Raw genomic sequence first — 17,636 nt, forward strand, 5'->3', positions numbered from 1 at the left:
GCACCAAAATCCACATCTGAGTTTTGTGGTTTGTCCCTGCGCATTCATATCTCGTAGATACCTTATTATAGCGTTTGCACAAGCACTTTGGTGGGATAGAGATAAAAATTATACGTATGCTTGCAGACATACATATACATGAGTGGTTTCTGCATCTCTATCTGGTGCATGGGGTGGTGACACACACTGCTGGGGACATCTCAGTGACGACTGACCCACTATGTGCTGTCTAATGGCCGAGTGTTACGACTTTGTGAGGGATTCTAGCACCTCTGTGTTTATTATGAGCATCTCCCAGCAGTAACGTGTGCCTGGGTGGACAGACGGACAGGCAGTAGGATCCTGGCTGCAAACCCAGCTGCTGCCCATCGCATTGCCTAAACGGGCAGATGTCGACGTTGCTCAACGCGGCGCAGACCCGAACGTCTGTTTATTAACGGATAAGATGGTCAGGGCTGGCGCACGGGGCGCGAGCCGGCCTCTGCAACTCCTGTGGTTTCCAACCGTACTTATCGAGGGAGGGGGCTGCCTGCCCAGCCAGGGTGTTTCCTCTAATCGGGACCTTCCCATGCCCACGGCAGGCAGATGTGTGGGGGGCAAAGGCTCGGCTTCTTCAGAACAGCCAGGCTCAGAGGAAGGAGTCATCTAAGGCAAGGCTGGGGAGCTGGAAAGGAATGTTTTGCGCAGAAAAAGAAAAGATGGTAAATATCCATCCATTCATCCACCTCATGGTTTGATCATTCATTCTCACCATCCAATGTAGAAGGGATTAACTCATCCCAGTATTTCCTAGCAATACAATTAGCTCCAGAACTATGGAATCAGAGACTAGTTTGGGTTGAAGAGACCTTCAAAGCTCACCCAGTGCACCCCCTGCCATGAGCAGGGACATCTGCACCAGCTCAGGTTGCTCAGAGCCCCATCCAGCCTGGCCTGGGATGTCTCCAGGGATGGGGCATCCACCACCTCTCTGGGCAACCTGGGCCAGTGTTTTACCACCCTCAGTGTGAAAAATTTCTTCCTCAGAAGAAAAAAAACCTCATTGTAAAAATGTCTTCCTCAGAAACCCTTCCCCATGTCCTTCATAGGCTTCTTCTATTGTCCACCCTCCAGTGGGCAGCACGCAGGAGATGGTCGCGGGCTCAATTTAACGGCATCTCTCCCGCTTATCAGCCTATATAGTAAACATGGCTTTGTGGGGGGGGGGGAATTTTTGGGAAGGGGTGAACGGGGAGGCCAGACACCATTGTCTGGCAAGAATGCGAATCCCTGGGGGTGAGCGCGCCTGGGCTCGCCTTCCAAATTGTCCCAGCGTCAATCCCCCCCCTCCTTCGCGGGATTTCCTCCTCCAGCCGGGGTTTTTGTTTTGGAACAAGCGTTGGTCAAACAAGCTTTTGTTTGCGGTCAGTCGCTTGGCACACAGACACCACTTCTGGTGGGGGGACAATGAGGAAGCTGTTTCGGGGGCAGCTGCGGTGGGACTGAGAGGGAATACTGATGGAAAAGAGGGCGCGGGGAGGAAATGGCTGGGTGGAAATTAATTGGGAAGGATCTGACGAAGTCTGGGGGCTGCAGCGAGGTTGGGAGGGCGGAGGGGAGCCCTTCGATCCCACTGCCTCACCCTGCTCCCAACTCCTGCTGGTCTGGATGGCTTTTCCCCTAGGTTACTCTGGGACAAAATATTTGCGATGATGCATCTAAAAAGCTTCCTTTCAGGAAGAAGTAAACTATTTAAGGGCAATAACAGAGTTTAAAAGGAATTGTAGAAGTGAGACTGACTTCTTTGTCAGCAAAAATTGCAGCAAAACCTGTTCATAGATGACATTACCTAAATGACATTACGTACGTATGTCCTTTCTTTCACATTTCCTGTAATCCTGTTACGGCATTGTCCCATTACCTCAAGCACTGTCATCTTTAAATGCTGTCAGATCTTAACTGGATGGCCAAGGACATTGGAAAAGGATCGAGGTGAAGCTGATGGCAATTTCAGACCTGCTGTATACACGGCCATCTCCCAGCCTGCCCCTGGACGGGGTGTTTTCTAACAAAATGTTGATGACTTAAGGACTTTTATGTCATTGATGGAGCTGCCACCCATCACCACAGCATCTAGAACCCCTTTTGGGGAGTCAGGCACAGACGGGGTGTCAGAGATGCTGGAGGTGGTCACTGATGCTCCTTGGAAAGTGCTTCTGTTCCAAGAAAGTGAGGACCTGGAGGGCAGCGGCTGGAAAAAGCCCCCATGGGACCACAGGCAATGCTTCCACCCCTCTGCAGCCTTCGTGGCATTAACACCATTTGCAAAACACGCCGAGCTCCTCGGACTTGGCGTGCAATTAAGTGCAACATCTGGGTGTTAATTGTTTTAAACGTTATTGCTCCCTTATTCTATTATTGCTAAAAAAATGACGCGAGGCCAGTTTCTTTTACTGCAACCGCGACTGCGCTGTTGTGGTTTTTTCAACAGCGCTACGAGACGCGGCAGCCAAGGGGAGGGTTGCGACTTCTGCCGTTCACCTGAAATATTCAGCTCTCTTAAGGAGAGGAAAGCATCGGCGTCGAAGCGGCCGCCTGTTTAAACTGGCAGCCCCTCTCGTCAGGTTATGATAGCGATGATGATAATTGCCAGCTCCGGGGGCAGGAACCGCCGTTTCGTTATCTCGGGGCTCCGGTCCCCCGTGGCGGGCGCTGGACCTGGCTGCGGTGCAAATAACAGCGGCCTTGAACCTGAAATTCTCTGCAGACAAAGGGCTGTGGTCAGGCTTGTGGAGATGCATCTTGTTGCCCGTCTTCAGCCCCAATGGGGTGGTTTCCCCAAAAAGCAGAGCTGCCCTGTGGGAGACTGTAGGTCAGCAGGTGAAGGTCATCCAAGTAAAGAGGTGAAGAGCCAGAAAACTCGTGGATAAAGATTGAGAGGGTGATTCTCTTCTCAACAGCAGCCGCGTTCATTTGCCAGCGCAAGGGTGAGACAGCACCAAGGCTCAGAGTTCAGTCTCGATGATGCTAAAGAGCAGGGCCTGGATCTTCCAGTCCTTCTGCTGAAAAATAACAGTGAAACATGGAGTAAGGGAGCATTTGTCCCAAGAAAGGGTATCGTGATATGACCCTGTAGACCATGCAGAAGGTTATTTGCTTAATCAGGTGAGGTCAGGGGCTTTTTTATCACTGACTTTTACTGGTATCTAAACGCTGGCAGTTACAACATTGACTTGCATTTTCCAGTAAGAAAAACACTTATCTTGCAAAAAGAGGGGATTCTCTACAATCTGTTTCACACGCTTAAAAACTCCTATTTCCATTTTGTTCTTTTACCATCAGTGTGATCTTAATCCATCCTCCGAGGCCGGTCCTCTGGTCTTACCCTCTGCTGATCCGAGGCTGTGGACCAGCCAAAGTCTCCATGGCAGGTCTTCCCTAATGAGTGCTGTCCTCATCTGCCGGTGGCTCTGCCCACTTCTGCATTGGGGACAAAGTGACCTGCCAGATGTGCTGGAGCCATCTCACCTCCCCTGCCATCCCCCAGCCTGGTTCTCCCTGGAAAAGTCTCAACCCTTCACTTCCAAATCATCCACGGTTTGTGCGTCGCTTCCCCGTCTGGCTGCTAAATTGATGCTTTTTTGGTTGCTGGAGCAGAATTTTTCTCTCCTTTCGAAATCTCTTAATAACTGAAGATTAGGGTGTGAAAGTGCTAACTGCACTCAGTTCACTGTGTTTTTTTTAATCAGTTGTAGCTTGGCTTTTTTTCCCCCTATAGGTACAGGAACCATTTATAGCCGAGGTGGGCCGAGTTTGCAACTTATTAATCTCTCCCTTGCATGCGGGTTGAAAAGAGACACCATGCCTTTATCAAAAGCCAGGCTAGCACAAAAGCCTATGCAAAATCATCATCAAATCCTATTAGAGGTGGAAAATATCTCTTAGATCATCTCATTCATTTCCCTGCCAATGCTGGGCTGTTCCTGAGAGTTAATTTTCTAGTGTCTGCCGCCGACTCCCTGTGTGACCGCAGGTCTGTCATCTTGCCTTTGGGTTGTCACTGTAACTTCCACTCGTTTCCTTGCGTTTCCAAACAAGCCTCGTTTTGTTCCGTGGTTGCCTGTGTTAATATTTGCCCTGCGTTACGTGTGATCAGTGGTTTCTACTCGGAGAGCATCACCAGACCTTGCTCGTGGCTAGGCAAGGCATCCCCATGGGATGGAGCGTGCTAGGTGCTCAAAGCAATGCTGTCCCCCAAAAAAAGGGCTTCATCCCCTGCAGCCACCACTACCTGCCGTGGGCATTGGGGCGATGAACATCTCAAGGGGATGTGGGTTCAATACAAGCAGATTGTCTCCCATAAAGCACTTCTCCCAACCTCTGCTGGCATCGCTTTCCATATACTCCCACCCCAAACTCCTGGACTGGCTGCGACATCCACTTGTTGGGGGGGAAAGTAATAACAATTCAAAGCTGGAGCTATTTATAGCGTTCAGCACATGCAGATTTCATCAGGGTTTGTTTCAGAGGAGGAAACGGTGTGTAAGAGCAGAGTAACCTGACTTGTAACTTCCCGCTGGCGGTGATTGAATTCCGCGGCACGGTGAGGGTCTGGGCAGCGCTGCCAGCGCCGGGAAGGTCACTCCGGCAACTGCCACCCGGAAAGCATCAAAAGCATGAGCTGTCGATAGCGACCTGCATTTGCAGAAAATCTCAGGGCTTTCTAATTAACTGAGGATCTCTAAATTAGAGCGAAGCCGCTCAACAAGCCCCCTCGTCCGCCTTAAGTGTCAGGGCTCAGCTGATCACTGCATCTAACAAGCGGCTGATTTTTAACAGCAGCTCCGAGACTCAATCAGCTCCTAATGGCTCCGTTTCAAAAAGTGTTTCAGTGCATTTTTCATCTCTTACTCTAGAATTTACTCTTTGTTCCCTGCTCAAATATTCTGGCGCTTTTCCTTAATTTCAGGCTTCTGCCTTGTGACAGCTCCTGTGCCCTAACCAGGCAGCTCATCGCTCGCCTCTTCCCGCATGTGATGCTCTGCCTTCCGATCACTTCAGTTTCAAACATTCCCCCCTTTTCTCTCTCCGTGATATTCAGGCAGTGCTGCGGGGCCTGGAATTTCATAATTAGGAGGAAACTCACATTTAAACAGACCCCTGTGTGGTTTGATTTCAGCTTTAAGACAGCGAATGCAGTTTGCAAATGCACCTGATCTTGACCTCCCTCCCGCTGCTTTTTACGCAGCGCCGCAGATTTGGCCGCTGCTCCTCCTGGTTTGCACGGTGGCAAATGAGATCAAACCCTCATTTTGACTGGATTCACAGCAGAGTGAGAATACGCACATTTAAACTTCGAGCTGCTGGGAAAACAACGGGGGGATCTTTCCCTACGTGTAGCTCCTGATGCTGATAATGAGACTCATGCGAGGTGTCCTCGAGAAGGCAGCAGAATAAACTCCTACGTAAGCAGCGATTAGGAGCAGATAAATTCCATTCAGGAAGGCAGGGAGTTAATCAGCCACTCTTTAAGACTTCTCCACATGTGTTTATGTTCAGCCCCTTATCCATATCTTGGCAATTATTCACATGAAATAGAATATAAATCCCGATGCCCAATTTTTCTTCAAAAAAATTGCACAAGGTAATCAAATCCCAAAGTGCGTCTTCTATTCCGGTGGTTTTATCAGTAAATCACATTTTTATCATTTATCAGCAAAAGTTAGTTTTAAGCATCCTCACTGTAACGTTTGAAAGATGAACATTTGTTTCAGCGGGTACTGTGCCAATCAATAATCTTCCAGCTTGACTCAGCTATCAATTATTGCTACAATTATTTGTCTAGTTGGATATTTAAAATGTCATCAGAAAGAGATGATTACATATTCCAGAAAGCAAGGCACTGTATAATCAGATGAACTGAATCCAGTTAAATGTAGTGTGGTACTAACCTGTCCTTCAAAGCTGAATTCTGCAGCCGCCACTGAAACAACAGCTTTCTGCATTATTGTAAGGAAACAGATCTTAACCTTGGAACAGCGTGTGTTATTGGGGTCGGGTAATACTCGGCGAGAGGAGACCTTGCAAGCCTGGAAATTGAATCAGCCTTACTAACATAAAGAAGGGAGGGTTTTGAGGTTGGTTTTTTTTTGGTGGGGGAGGGCTGATTTGGTTGGATTTCATCTGCAAATCTATAAATAAGAAAATCCACTCTTTATCTGCCTTTCTGGGAATTTAAACTCCCCAGCTTGAAGCGCCGAATTTTCATATGCCCTTTTTGCATTCCTTGACTTGATGTATGTATGGTAAATACTCTCTGTGCCCCGAGAACGCAATAAAGCTGTAGCAATTCTTGCAAGCCTTACATCCTCCAAACTCCAGATATTCTGAGTATTATATCATTTTCAACTTCAAGGATATCTTGATGAGGGAGAGGAGAAAGAATAAACTGGAGGAGACCAGACAACTTTACGACACCTTTTGGTCCTATTTGCAAAGCAGGGAGGGGAAAATATATATATTATCGATTCTACTAATACTCGCTTGTGCAAGTTATGAAACTAAATGTTGTAGGATCTGGTTCAGCACTTGCTGTGCTTGCAACTCAGTGGTGACATTGAACTTGCTCAGGGACAGAATAAACCTTTGCCTTCCCGGTAGATGATTTGCAGGCGGAGGTGTCGTTTGGGGGAGACCTGCAGTTCCCCTGACCCACTTTGTCAGGATGGTTTGCTGCTGGCTAAATGTCATTAATTTGAAAGCGAGAGGGAGAGCGAGCCAAAGGGGAAGGCTGGCCAAAGAGGAGAGTCTGAAGAGGATCCATTTTGGGAAGGAAAAGGTGGAATAAGGCTCTCAAGGATGATGCCGAATCCCCGATAGAAACCAGAACACCCACCGTCAGTGTCTGTCAGGGTGCCACATCTCATCCCACACCATCGGGGGTGACCCAAAATGTCACGCTGGAGCATCTCCTTGCTTTCCTTTGTAAGACACCTCTTGAAGCACGCTCTGCCTTTTCAGATGCCACCAGCCAGGGATAAAACAGCAGAAAAGGAAACAATTCATCAGATAGGTCTGTGAGAATGAATAAAATGATTTGGAAGCTCTCTGTAGCTGTATAATTACAACACTGCATTTAAAAAGTGAATTATTGACTTGATTGTCCCCTGCAGCCACCGAGTAAATGTGTAATTGTGAGCCATCGGAGCAAGGTGGCGTTTGCTGGGTAGTTAGGTTAGGCTTTGAAAGGACAGGGCCTAGATGAGCCTTGGTCCTTGGTGGATCCCAACGCAGGTGGACACACCTGGTGCTAGGTGGGTCTGGAGGAGCTGATTTAGCGGGTGTCACTTAGCAGGAGAGGTGGGTGGGGAATCCTGCATGTCTGGGATGCTGGTTGCTTCACTAATGATATTTTTAGAGAAATAACATGGTATTGGTGAGGAGTTTCTCCTGTAAGGCTGATGACACCGTGTAGTTCGCCTTTTAGGTCTCACCACCAGTGTCTGAATTTAGTGGAGCTCCAACCCAGGTGATGCTGCAATCTCCATTGCCCGTATTCCTCCATCCCCATAGTGTTAGTCTATAGGGTGCGTATGTGTGTGTGATCACGTCTTCTTCACTCAAGGGGTTTCTTTTAAACTTCATTCAAAGCCGAATTTCAGGCACAGCGTGGTTTTCCAACGGCAGGTTTCTTCTTGCTAATCAAGACATGACAGATTTCCACCCCCCCTTAAATTTTCAAAAAGCACAAAATCAGTCACAGCCTTGTACCTTATTTGCCAAGTTGGAGCTCGAATCAGGTTTTTTTGGTGGCCAAATTGCAATCGCCTTGAAAATGGTGACAGACATTGAGGTCGGGCCGGTGTGCCTGGCAGTGCTGGCATGATCCGGCGTGACCCCGGCACCTGCGTCTCCCCGCGGCAAACCATGAGTTTTGCTGCTTCTTGTTAAGAAAATATAGGGGTTTTTGTTGGGAAACTAGGTGTTATGGGTTCAGTTCTGCTTAGAAGAATGAGTAACCACCCAAAATATGTTGAGACCGCAACCAGAATGGTCACCCATGACTGTAGCTCTGTTTTGTTGTTGTTGCTTGGGTTTCTTTTGGAAGTTTGTTTCATGGTATTAGCGTTTTGGGCTGGTTCTTCTTTAAAAGAGGGGCTTTTACAGGGAGGTGTAATGAAAAAATGGCATTATTGAGACTTGATTTAGAAACTATTTTGCCAGTTTTATTGAAGTGATTTCAGGATGTTTAAATTGCAGGAAGAAAATTCGTTTGAGAAATGTTTTCAATAATCATTACGCCACGCTTCTCAATAAGTCATAGCCAAGGAAAGGCTGGTACGGTACCAAACGGGGCGCTGAGCATGCCGCAAAGCCAAACATCTGTATTTCTTATGTTTTCACAACTTGGCTGTTCCCAGGACCTGCTATCGGGGCTGTTCATAAACAACACGGGCTTGATTTGCAGGATTTTATATTTCAAATGCACAACAGCAGCGGTGCTTCTCATTTCACAAGCCATCATGCCACGTCACTTCCTAGAGAGTTTCGGTGACAATTTTCCTTTCTCAGTGTTTCTGAATCCGGTTCATCTAGCGATAAGGAGAAAAGGTTAGAGCGAAAGTACCTCGTTGTACATAAATGCAGCTACTGCTGTTATTTATTATTATTCTAATTATTGTGACAACAACGGCGCCAATGCTGATGCTAACAGTGCTAACAGCTACTTATAACCGGTTAATGACGGACCGGGTTAATAATGCGCAATCTGGAGAATGGGGAGGAAGAATTAGTGCAAGGAGGAGAAAATATGTTGGGCAGTTTGAGTTTCCCAGCTAAAACTGATGCTGCCGACTACCAGGAAAAGGTGAGTCACACCAAAGCAGCTATTTCTTGCCAAGGGAGAAGTTGGGCTGCTGCAGCCCCGAGTGGACCCGCTTATCTCCCAGCCCTGTGACGCTTCCTGTGTCCCAACCGTTTCACTTCTCTACTTTTCAGTTGAGAGGGATTTCAACAGTACTGATTTCCAAAAGAGAGAGAGAGAGAGGGGGAAAAAAATTGACAAGCCAGATGGAGAAGAGCTGAATCAAGTACAAGTGGTAACAATTAACTCCATTCCCCCCCCACCATTTAAATACCATAACAACTCCAAATTTATCAGCCCAAAAATCAAGCAGTCAGTTGACATTAAAGCTGAATAAAGAAGTTCCTGGGTTTGGCTCAGGATGTTCCTGCGATAATTGTTTGGTGGTGAGCAGAAGAGAGGGGGATGCTCGCTGCCGGTTGCAAGCGTTACAGTCACTGTCAACTTGTGTTCTCTGCGGTTTGGTAGCAAAAGGTCCACCCGTGCCCTGGAGGTGCAGGTAGCGCGGTGGAAACACCTTGGCCTTGCTCACACGTGTGGATATTTTGAGGAAGGAGAAGGAGGACGCAGGAGCTGGTGGTGCTGGCTTGTGGAAAGATGCTGCTGAGAACAAGGGCTGGACCGTCCGGGCAGCCAGGGCCAAATCCTGGTCTGCTCAGAGGTTTCTCTGGCACGGGGATTTCTCTGAGGGCATAAATCTGCGGCTGTGAGTTAAATCCCTTGCAAACACCATTGGCACGTCCGCTTGTGCCTCCGTTTTGTTTGTAACAACACAGTTTAAACTGGGGTGTCTCTACAGTCACGCGTTTGTGTGCAGCCCGTAGGTTGCCTTGTGGTAAAATACATGTTGTATTAATATATCGCTCTTTAATCGGGGGACCTTCCTGAGCCACGTCCTGCATTATGGGCTGCCAGTTTCAGAGAGCGGCACCAAGGAGATGCTGCACGTTTCAGCATCGCTCCTCCATGAAGCGCCGGTGTGTCCGGCGAGCAGCTTTCCTGGATCCAGCCCTGACTTTTGAGAAACGGAGGAAGCTCTTCCAAAGCACATTGGCACACGCGCGTAGATTATTCCATTACTCACTTGGCAGTGCCTGAACTTGCATGCCTAGCTCCAGAAATCTCTCTTTTTTTAATCTCTCGCCACTCCTCCCAGCAGTGGCATCGAGCTGACAGCTTCTCCTCCCAGCTGCTTCTTCTCCCCAGCATCTTGTCTGGCTTTGCTACTGGTGGACGTAGCTGTGGGTCTTGCTTGGAGCCAGCTCTATTGTGCCTGGAGATGTTGGCTTGCTTTGACTTGGACTTTGAGTGCGCCGGGTGTATCTGTGAGCACAGTACAGAAGAACCAGCTTATTTAGTAATAATAATAATAATAATAATAATAATAATAATAATAATAATATTTTAAAAGTCCCTTAATACTGAAAGCAGCCATCTCTTCATATTTTACTGAGTAATTGTGCCAACTGCCCTTACAGGCTTTGAAATGCCAATATCCATCCCCGCTCATTTGTTAACATTTTTCGGATCAGAAGCTAAATCTGTCACTCGTGTGTCACTGGTTAAATCATTTCTTTTGGGGGCATGGCAGGCAAGAGCTGTTCCGCTGCTTTTTTTTTCGGCAGGAGCCAATAACTTGAGAAAAACGCTAAATATTTGTGCTGTAGCGAAATGCTGTGCCCTGTCACTCGTCCTTTGCCGGTCAGGATGGAGAAAAGGAATAAATATGTAACGGTGGGTGAGACTTCACTGGGTGAGATTGGTTTGGCTTCATATTGGCCCCATGTTTGTATTTGCTACGTGGTATCCCCATGTAATTCTCCTAAAAGGAGTAATTTCCCAAATGTGAAGAAAATGAGCAGTGAAATTGACTGGGAGGAAAAAATGTACGGGCAAAAAATGCGAATGGTAATTGGAAGCTATTTGTAAAGAGTTGATGAGCTGTCCAGGAAGGAGAGGGCAACTTTGGCCCCCATCCAAAACCCACTTCACCCGCTTCAGTGGTGAGATGAGAACAGCAATTAGATATTAAAAAAATCAATATATGACAATTAAAAAAATGGAAACCAGATAGCAATCAATTGAAGCGAGAAACCGTGATGGGTAGAGAACTGGTCAGGGGAGCTGAAGATGCTGAGGAAAACCCACGGCTTGCATGGATGGGGAGAAGAGGAAAGTTTCTAAGGGTCTTGGAAATAAGAGAAACCCTGCGAGTGGTGGATGGAAGAAGCAATAAGGCAGAAATGTTTAAAAAATGTTTCTGCTCTAGGCCTGGAAAGCAGCAGTGTTATGATGTTTCTGTGTCATAGGCGGGTGATGATGTTTTTTCTAGCTCATTAATAGCCAAGGAGGATGTTATACAAGGTCCAATGGAGAGAAATATTTTTAAATGAAAAGGCCATGACAACTCGCACCCAAGAATCCCTAAAGAGTTGGCGTGGGATGCTGGTTTTTAATAAAGCTTATGGACTGGGAAAATGCCATCAAGAGCTGGTCGGGGTAACCGTGGGAGAGCTGGCAACACATTGCTTATCTCTGCTGGGCAGAATAATTGAAGAGCCAATGTAAGATTCAATTGATAAAGAATTAAGGGATAGAAATAGGATTCGTACCACTCAACTTAGATTTATGGAATATAGATCTTGTCAAATAAACCTGATTTCATTCTTCCAGATGACAACTCCGGTTGATAAATGCAGATGAAATAGAGTCTGCAAGGCATTGGACGCGGTGCTGCGTGACGTTGTATGTGGAAGACCAAGTGTTGGGGCGATATCACTTGTGCAGAGCCGGACAACAGATTGGGGAATGTGGGGGGCTTAGCTGGGGAAGCATCGGTGATGGGAGAGGTCAGCAGGAGCTGGTGGGAGCTGCAGTGGTCGTTATTAGAAATAAATATGCAATTGTGGCTGATCAGCTTTTTGGGTAAAGCAAAAGTGGGTGAAGAGCGTCAAGGATGCGTTTATGGGGTGGTCTGGAGAGGCCAGTGAGCAGGGTGTGTTGAGGACATGGTTGGGTAGAACCTGCCGTGGTCCTTGGCTAGAAGAGTAGCCCCTGGGCCGTGCTTACAGAGCTGAGGTGCAGTACCCCCAGAAGGCAGCGGGAGGCTTAGAGGAGAACCAGTTCCTTCCCAGTATGATGAGAAGGGCTGGGCTGGTCCTTGAGTAGTGGAGGAGGACAGAGAGGTGGCTTCAGAATGGAAAAATGTCTACATTTTAAAGTGTGCCTTGATTTCTGGCTGCACAAGTAGCCTTGGTGTGTGTGTGTATGGGGGGCACATTACATACCAAAGGGCTTTTCAGCGTGTCAACCATAAAAAAACTCAACAGGAATAAGAGAACGAGTAGAGGCTGGAGGCAGAGAAATTCAGGTGGACCCCAGTACCTGTCTGTGTGTGCGTTTACCTGTGGGAACCGACCATGGTGAGGCGGGTGCTCTCCTTGTCTGCTGAGCTGGTTTGAATGGTTTTCACTGGAATTTTGTGCTTTGCCCCAAAGACAGTTTGTGGGGCTGAAGGAGATCACGCTTTACTGAAGACACCGTATTGCCGGGTTGTCCCTTTTGACCTTCAATTCTTCTATGTGAAACCGCTGAGGATGCTGTAGCTGGGAAGCCTGTGTGGATGTAGAGGCTGTCCCATACCTGGGTGACATTGGATCCACAGCTTTCGGGTCCTATGATCCCCTCCAGCTTTTGGGGGGACCTGAACGCTGTCCCAAGAAGCGTGGTGGTTGGCTTGAAGGAAAGAGAATCGAGTCCTTTTCAAAACCAGAGGTTGCTGCGGCACGAGGACCCATCTTGCCGCCTGGATTAAGGCCATAATTCTTGTGGTTTGGCAAGGCTGCATCAGACTGGAACGTATCTCTAGGTGGTGATATGGTCAGTCAATAGCCTTCATAATTAATCAAGCACTAATAGACAAATTAGAAATCGTGTCTCTCTTCGAAGCAGGAGGTGGAGGCAGAAGGCTGCTGGATTTTAACTGTTTCGCTGCTTTGTTTTGTTGCCTGGTTTTATGTTACTCCCTTGAAAATGGTGGGTTGTTTAGGGAAGATTTGTACGTAAATATGATTTTAAATTTAAATTATTATCTTGATTACCAAATGTGGACAGTGAATGGCAAACTTGTTTTTCAGGCAAGCAAATGAAGAATAATATTACATTTTACACTCCACTAAATCAATGTAGCCCTAATTTTGCCATGCAGGAAATCAATTCTAGTCTTTATAACAGTCGAAGATGTTATGAACAAAGTAATTTTGCAAATTATGGCAAGTAACACATTTATTGATGACTGTAGTTTAGGAATTTAGAATTTGTGAGTGCTGTAATATAATAAGGCTGTACTGGCAGGAGCTGAGTGAAATACAGATTATACGGTGAAACTGTAATGCATCATTTGCTATTAGTGGACTGGTAATAATTACCAGTTTCAAAGCAGCTTTTTCCATGTAATCTTTAGTCTCAGTCGTAACAGCCCTTCTCATTGACATTATGATTACACGAGCTGCCCTTATGATCTAGAATATCTAGTTGATGGGAATACTAAAACGTGGTAGTGAACACTCGATGTTGTATCCTCATTATAAGATAAAATGCTATTTTCTCTGACCTGATCTATAAGGTAGAGAGGCGAGGTAGCATTACGTTGTTAGCTCCCACCATGGTGTTAAAAACTTCCACTTCATTATGGCGAAGCGAGATGAAATTTTCTCATTTAAGACTTCTTTTTTTTTCCCCGAGCTCACAAATGAGCATAGGAACGTGAAAGTCCAATTGAATTCCCCTCTAATTTTAGCACATTTCAATATTTATCTGCGCTCGCATGCCCGGCACATACTAAACACCGCCATGCGTTTTACCCCGACGCCGGCTTCAGGATGAAACCTTAAATATTATTCCAAGGGCTTTTAAAGTGATTAAAGTGTTAAATGCTCGCTGTAGATGGTTGAGCCTCTTTTTCCTCTCCCAATTCAGCTTGTCAGGCCGAATGTAGAATGACCGCGGAGCCGGGAGGCAGGAGGAACGCTGCGACAGGGCTCTGCAGCCTGTCCTGTCCCCAAACCATCATTCCGCTCCACGGAGAACGAAAATGCCCAGACAGAGCTTTTCTTCCCCTCCTCCCAAGTGAGATGGGAAACAGGATGGTTGCAGATAAAGCCATGTTTTCTTTAGATCTTTTTTCCTTTTCGTGTTAGGCAAATAGGGGAAACCCCGTGGGGGCAGCTCTCAGCGCATCACATAAAGAGATTTACCCGGGGTGGTGCCTATGGAGCGGATGCCTCGTAACGGAGATGCTGGGTCGGGGCAGGAATAGGTGGTGTGGGCAGGTACCACCCCGAGCACTGATGTCCTGGGAGGGCTCCCGTGGTTTATTCAAACCTCAAGAGCATGTTTGTTTTGTTATTATTTTTTTAATATCACTAAACATCAGCTCTCTAAAAACTGCTGGGCAGGGCTGGAAATGAATCTTTATCCTCCTCTGGTTTCAGTTTACCAGCATTTAGTAAAAAACCCCCATAGGGGGGTGGAAGTGAATTATTTGCAAAATCACAGTAATCGATAAAAGCGCACGCACCTTTGCCGTATCTCACACCACTCTTTACTCACAGACAGCCCTCCAAAAGTTATTCACCCCCCTTGTTTTGCCGTACATTAGAAGGGGCTGCTTTCTGCTGTCATTATTAGCCGGCTTTTTGTTTAGTTATTTATTAGTTGGTTGCTCTTTTATAATGTCCGTGTTATCTCCAAAAATAAATTATCATGAAATAGAGTTAGCTCGCTACTTGCCAAAGTGGCATTTACCATCCCCGGCTTCTTTTCAGTGCGAGAGAAATAATGCGGCTCCGGCAGGGCGCTCGGCCAGGCCTCCTGGCCACCCTCCAGCGCTTCCTCTGGCAGAGCCGCCGCTCGCTCTGCCTTCCCCTCTCCCTGTCCCGCGCTCCATCTTATTCAGATTCATTCCTCTAATTCTTTCTTTTTCGTTGCCCCAGAGTGGAATCCCTGCGACGGGGCAGGCGTTGCCTGCTTTGCTACACATTGTTGGTCTCTCAGAGTAAGGATGAGGGTGACAATGTGATGACGATGCTCAGGTTGCGAGCACTTCGGGCTGCTGCTTTGAGCTGATGTACGTGGTTTTCTGGAGTGCTTTTCAGAAAACGATCTATTTATTTCATTTTTATTTATTTATACATCAGCAGCCTCTTGCAGCATAAAGTCTGCCGAGTCGTAGCTGGCGTCAGTTGACTTAATCATCCCTTTTTCCTTCAATAGCTTTTTAGCCGCGTTCGTTTCTGAACGCAGGGCTGGGGATGGCGGGAGGAGGTTGGGCAAACTTGGGGCTGGTTTGGACCTCCCCGTCGCACCCCTCGCCTCCTCCTGTCCCCTTGTCCCCTGCCTGCGCCTGAGCTGGGACGTTCCCCGGCTCCCAGCGAGAGGCGCCGAGGCGGGGAGGTGAGCTCTTGCCCGCCGGTGGGCGGCCGGAGATTGACGCTGCTTGTTGTGTTATTTTTGCAGGTAAAGACGAGCCCAGCAGCTACACGTGTACGACTTGTAAACAGCCTTTCAACAGCGCCTGGTTCCTCTTGCAGCACGCACAGAACACGCACGGCTTACGGATCTACCTAGAAAGCGAGCACGGCAGCCCCCTGACGCCACGGGTTGGTATCCCAACAGGACTAGGTGCAGAGTGCCCTTCCCAGCCACCTCTCCACGGGATTCACATTGCAGACAATAACCCTTTTAACCTGCTCAGAATACCCGGCTCGGTCTCGAGGGAGGCGTCGGGGCTGGGAGAAGGGCGCTTCCCACCCACGCCGCCCCTCTTTAGCCCTCCCCCGAGGCACCATTTGGATCCGCATCGCATTGAGCGCCTGGGTGCGGAAGAAATGGCTCTGGCCACCCATCACCCTAGTGCCTTTGACAGGGTGCTGCGACTGAACCCCATGGCGATGGAGCCCCCTGCTATGGATTTCTCCCGGCGGCTGCGGGAGCTGGCCGGCAACACCTCCAGCCCGCCCTTGTCCCCGAGCCGGCCCAGCCCTATGCAAAGGTTGCTGCAGCCCTTCCAGCCCGGCAGCAAGCCCCCGTTCCTGGCCACGCCGCCCCTTCCTCCTCTGCAGTCCGCTCCTCCTCCCTCCCAGCCGCCCATGAAGTCCAAGTCCTGCGAGTTCTGCGGGAAGACCTTCAAGTTTCAGAGCAACCTGGTGGTCCACCGCCGGAGCCACACCGGGGAGAAGCCCTACAAGTGCAACCTCTGCGACCACGCCTGCACGCAGGCCAGCAAGCTGAAGCGCCACATGAAGACCCACATGCACAAGTCCTCCCCCATGACGGTCAAGTCAGACGACGGGCTCTCCACCGCCAGCTCCCCCGAGCCGGGCACCAGCGACCTGGTGGGCAGCGCCAGCAGCGCCCTCAAGTCCGTGGTGGCCAAGTTCAAGAGCGAGAATGACCCCAACATGATCCCCGAGAATGGGGACGAGGAAGAGGAGGAGGAGGAGGAGGAGGAGGAGGAGGAAGAGGAGGAAGAGGAGGAGGACTTGAACGAGAGCGACAGGCCGGACTACGGCTTTGGGATGAGCCTGGAGGCGGCCCACCACCACGAGAACAACTCGCGGGCGGGCGAGGAGGGCCGGTCGATGCCGGACGTCATGCAGGGCATGGTCCTGAGCTCCATGCAGCACTTCAGCGAGGCCTTCCACCAGGTCCTGGGGGAGAAACACAAGCGGGGCCACCTCCCCGAGCCCGAGGGGCACAGGGACACTTGCGACGAAGACTCGGTGGCCGGCGAGTCCGACCGCATCGACGAAGGGGCAGTGAACGGCCGGGGCTGCTCCCCGGGGGAGTCCGCCTCGGGAGGGCTGTCCAAAAAGCTGCTGCTGGGTAGCCCCAGCTCCTTGAGCCCCTTCTCCAAACGCATCAAGCTGGAGAAGGAGTTCGACCTGCCGCCCGCCGCCATGCCCAACACCGAGAACGTTTATTCCCAGTGGCTTGCCGGCTACGCCGCCTCCCGGCAGCTGAAGGACCCGTTCCTCAGCTTCGGCGACTCGCGACAATCGCCCTTCGCCTCCTCCTCCGAGCACTCCTCGGAGAACGGCAGCCTGCGCTTCTCCACGCCGCCGGGCGAGCTGGACGGAGGGATCTCAGGCCGCAGCGGCACGGGAAGCGGAGGGAGCACCCCCCATATTAGTGGCCCGGGCCCTGGCAGGCCCAGCTCAAAAGAGGGCAGACGCAGCGACACTTGTGAGTACTGTGGGAAGGTCTTCAAGAACTGTAGTAATCTCACCGTCCACAGACGGAGCCACACGGGCGAGAGGCCGTATAAGTGTGAGCTTTGCAACTACGCCTGCGCCCAGAGTAGCAAACTCACCCGGCACATGAAAACACACGGGCAGGTGGGAAAGGACGTTTACAAATGCGAGATTTGTAAGATGCCTTTTAGCGTGTACAGTACCCTGGAGAAACACATGAAAAAATGGCACAGTGATCGAGTCTTGAATAACGAGATAAAAACTGAATAGAGGTATATTCGTACCCCCCCATCCACCCCCATCCCTTCCCCGTCCCGCGTCCCCGTAGAGGTTTTCTAGTCCCTTGTGATGGAAATCATGGAAGCTGAGGATATTCGGAAAGTGCTTGTCACCAGCACACCCTGTTTATTTTCTTTTTGTTCTCACCGTTTGAATGCATGATCTGTATCGGGGCAATACTATTGCATTTTACGCAAACTTTGAGCCTTTCTCTTGTGCAATAATTTACATGTTGTGTATGTTGGGGTTTTTTTTTTGTTTTG

At 49.0% G+C, this 17,636-nt stretch overlaps 1 protein-coding gene across 6 annotated transcripts in view; it reads left to right on the top strand.

Moving 5' to 3' along the window:
* The window catches only part of BCL11A (BCL11 transcription factor A), a 67,946-nt gene that overhangs the window by 43,217 nt on the left and 7,093 nt on the right, over positions 1-17,636 (top strand). The window contains exons 3-4 of one of the 6 annotated variants that reach the window (XM_080342943.1): positions 15,274-15,501; positions 16,039-17,086. In XM_080342943.1, coding sequence (XP_080199069.1) covers positions 15,274-15,501; positions 16,039-17,086 — 1,276 coding nt within the window. Of the gene's footprint in view, positions 1-15,273 lie in introns of all 6 variants that reach the window. The other 5 variants (XM_080342941.1, XM_080342942.1, XM_080342938.1 and 2 more) reach the window with 5 other exon arrangements.

This window comes from Nesoenas mayeri (assembly GCF_963082525.1).
Source record: "Nesoenas mayeri genome assembly, chromosome: 3".
In the NCBI taxonomy this organism is placed as follows: domain Eukaryota; kingdom Metazoa; phylum Chordata; class Aves; order Columbiformes; family Columbidae; genus Nesoenas; species Nesoenas mayeri.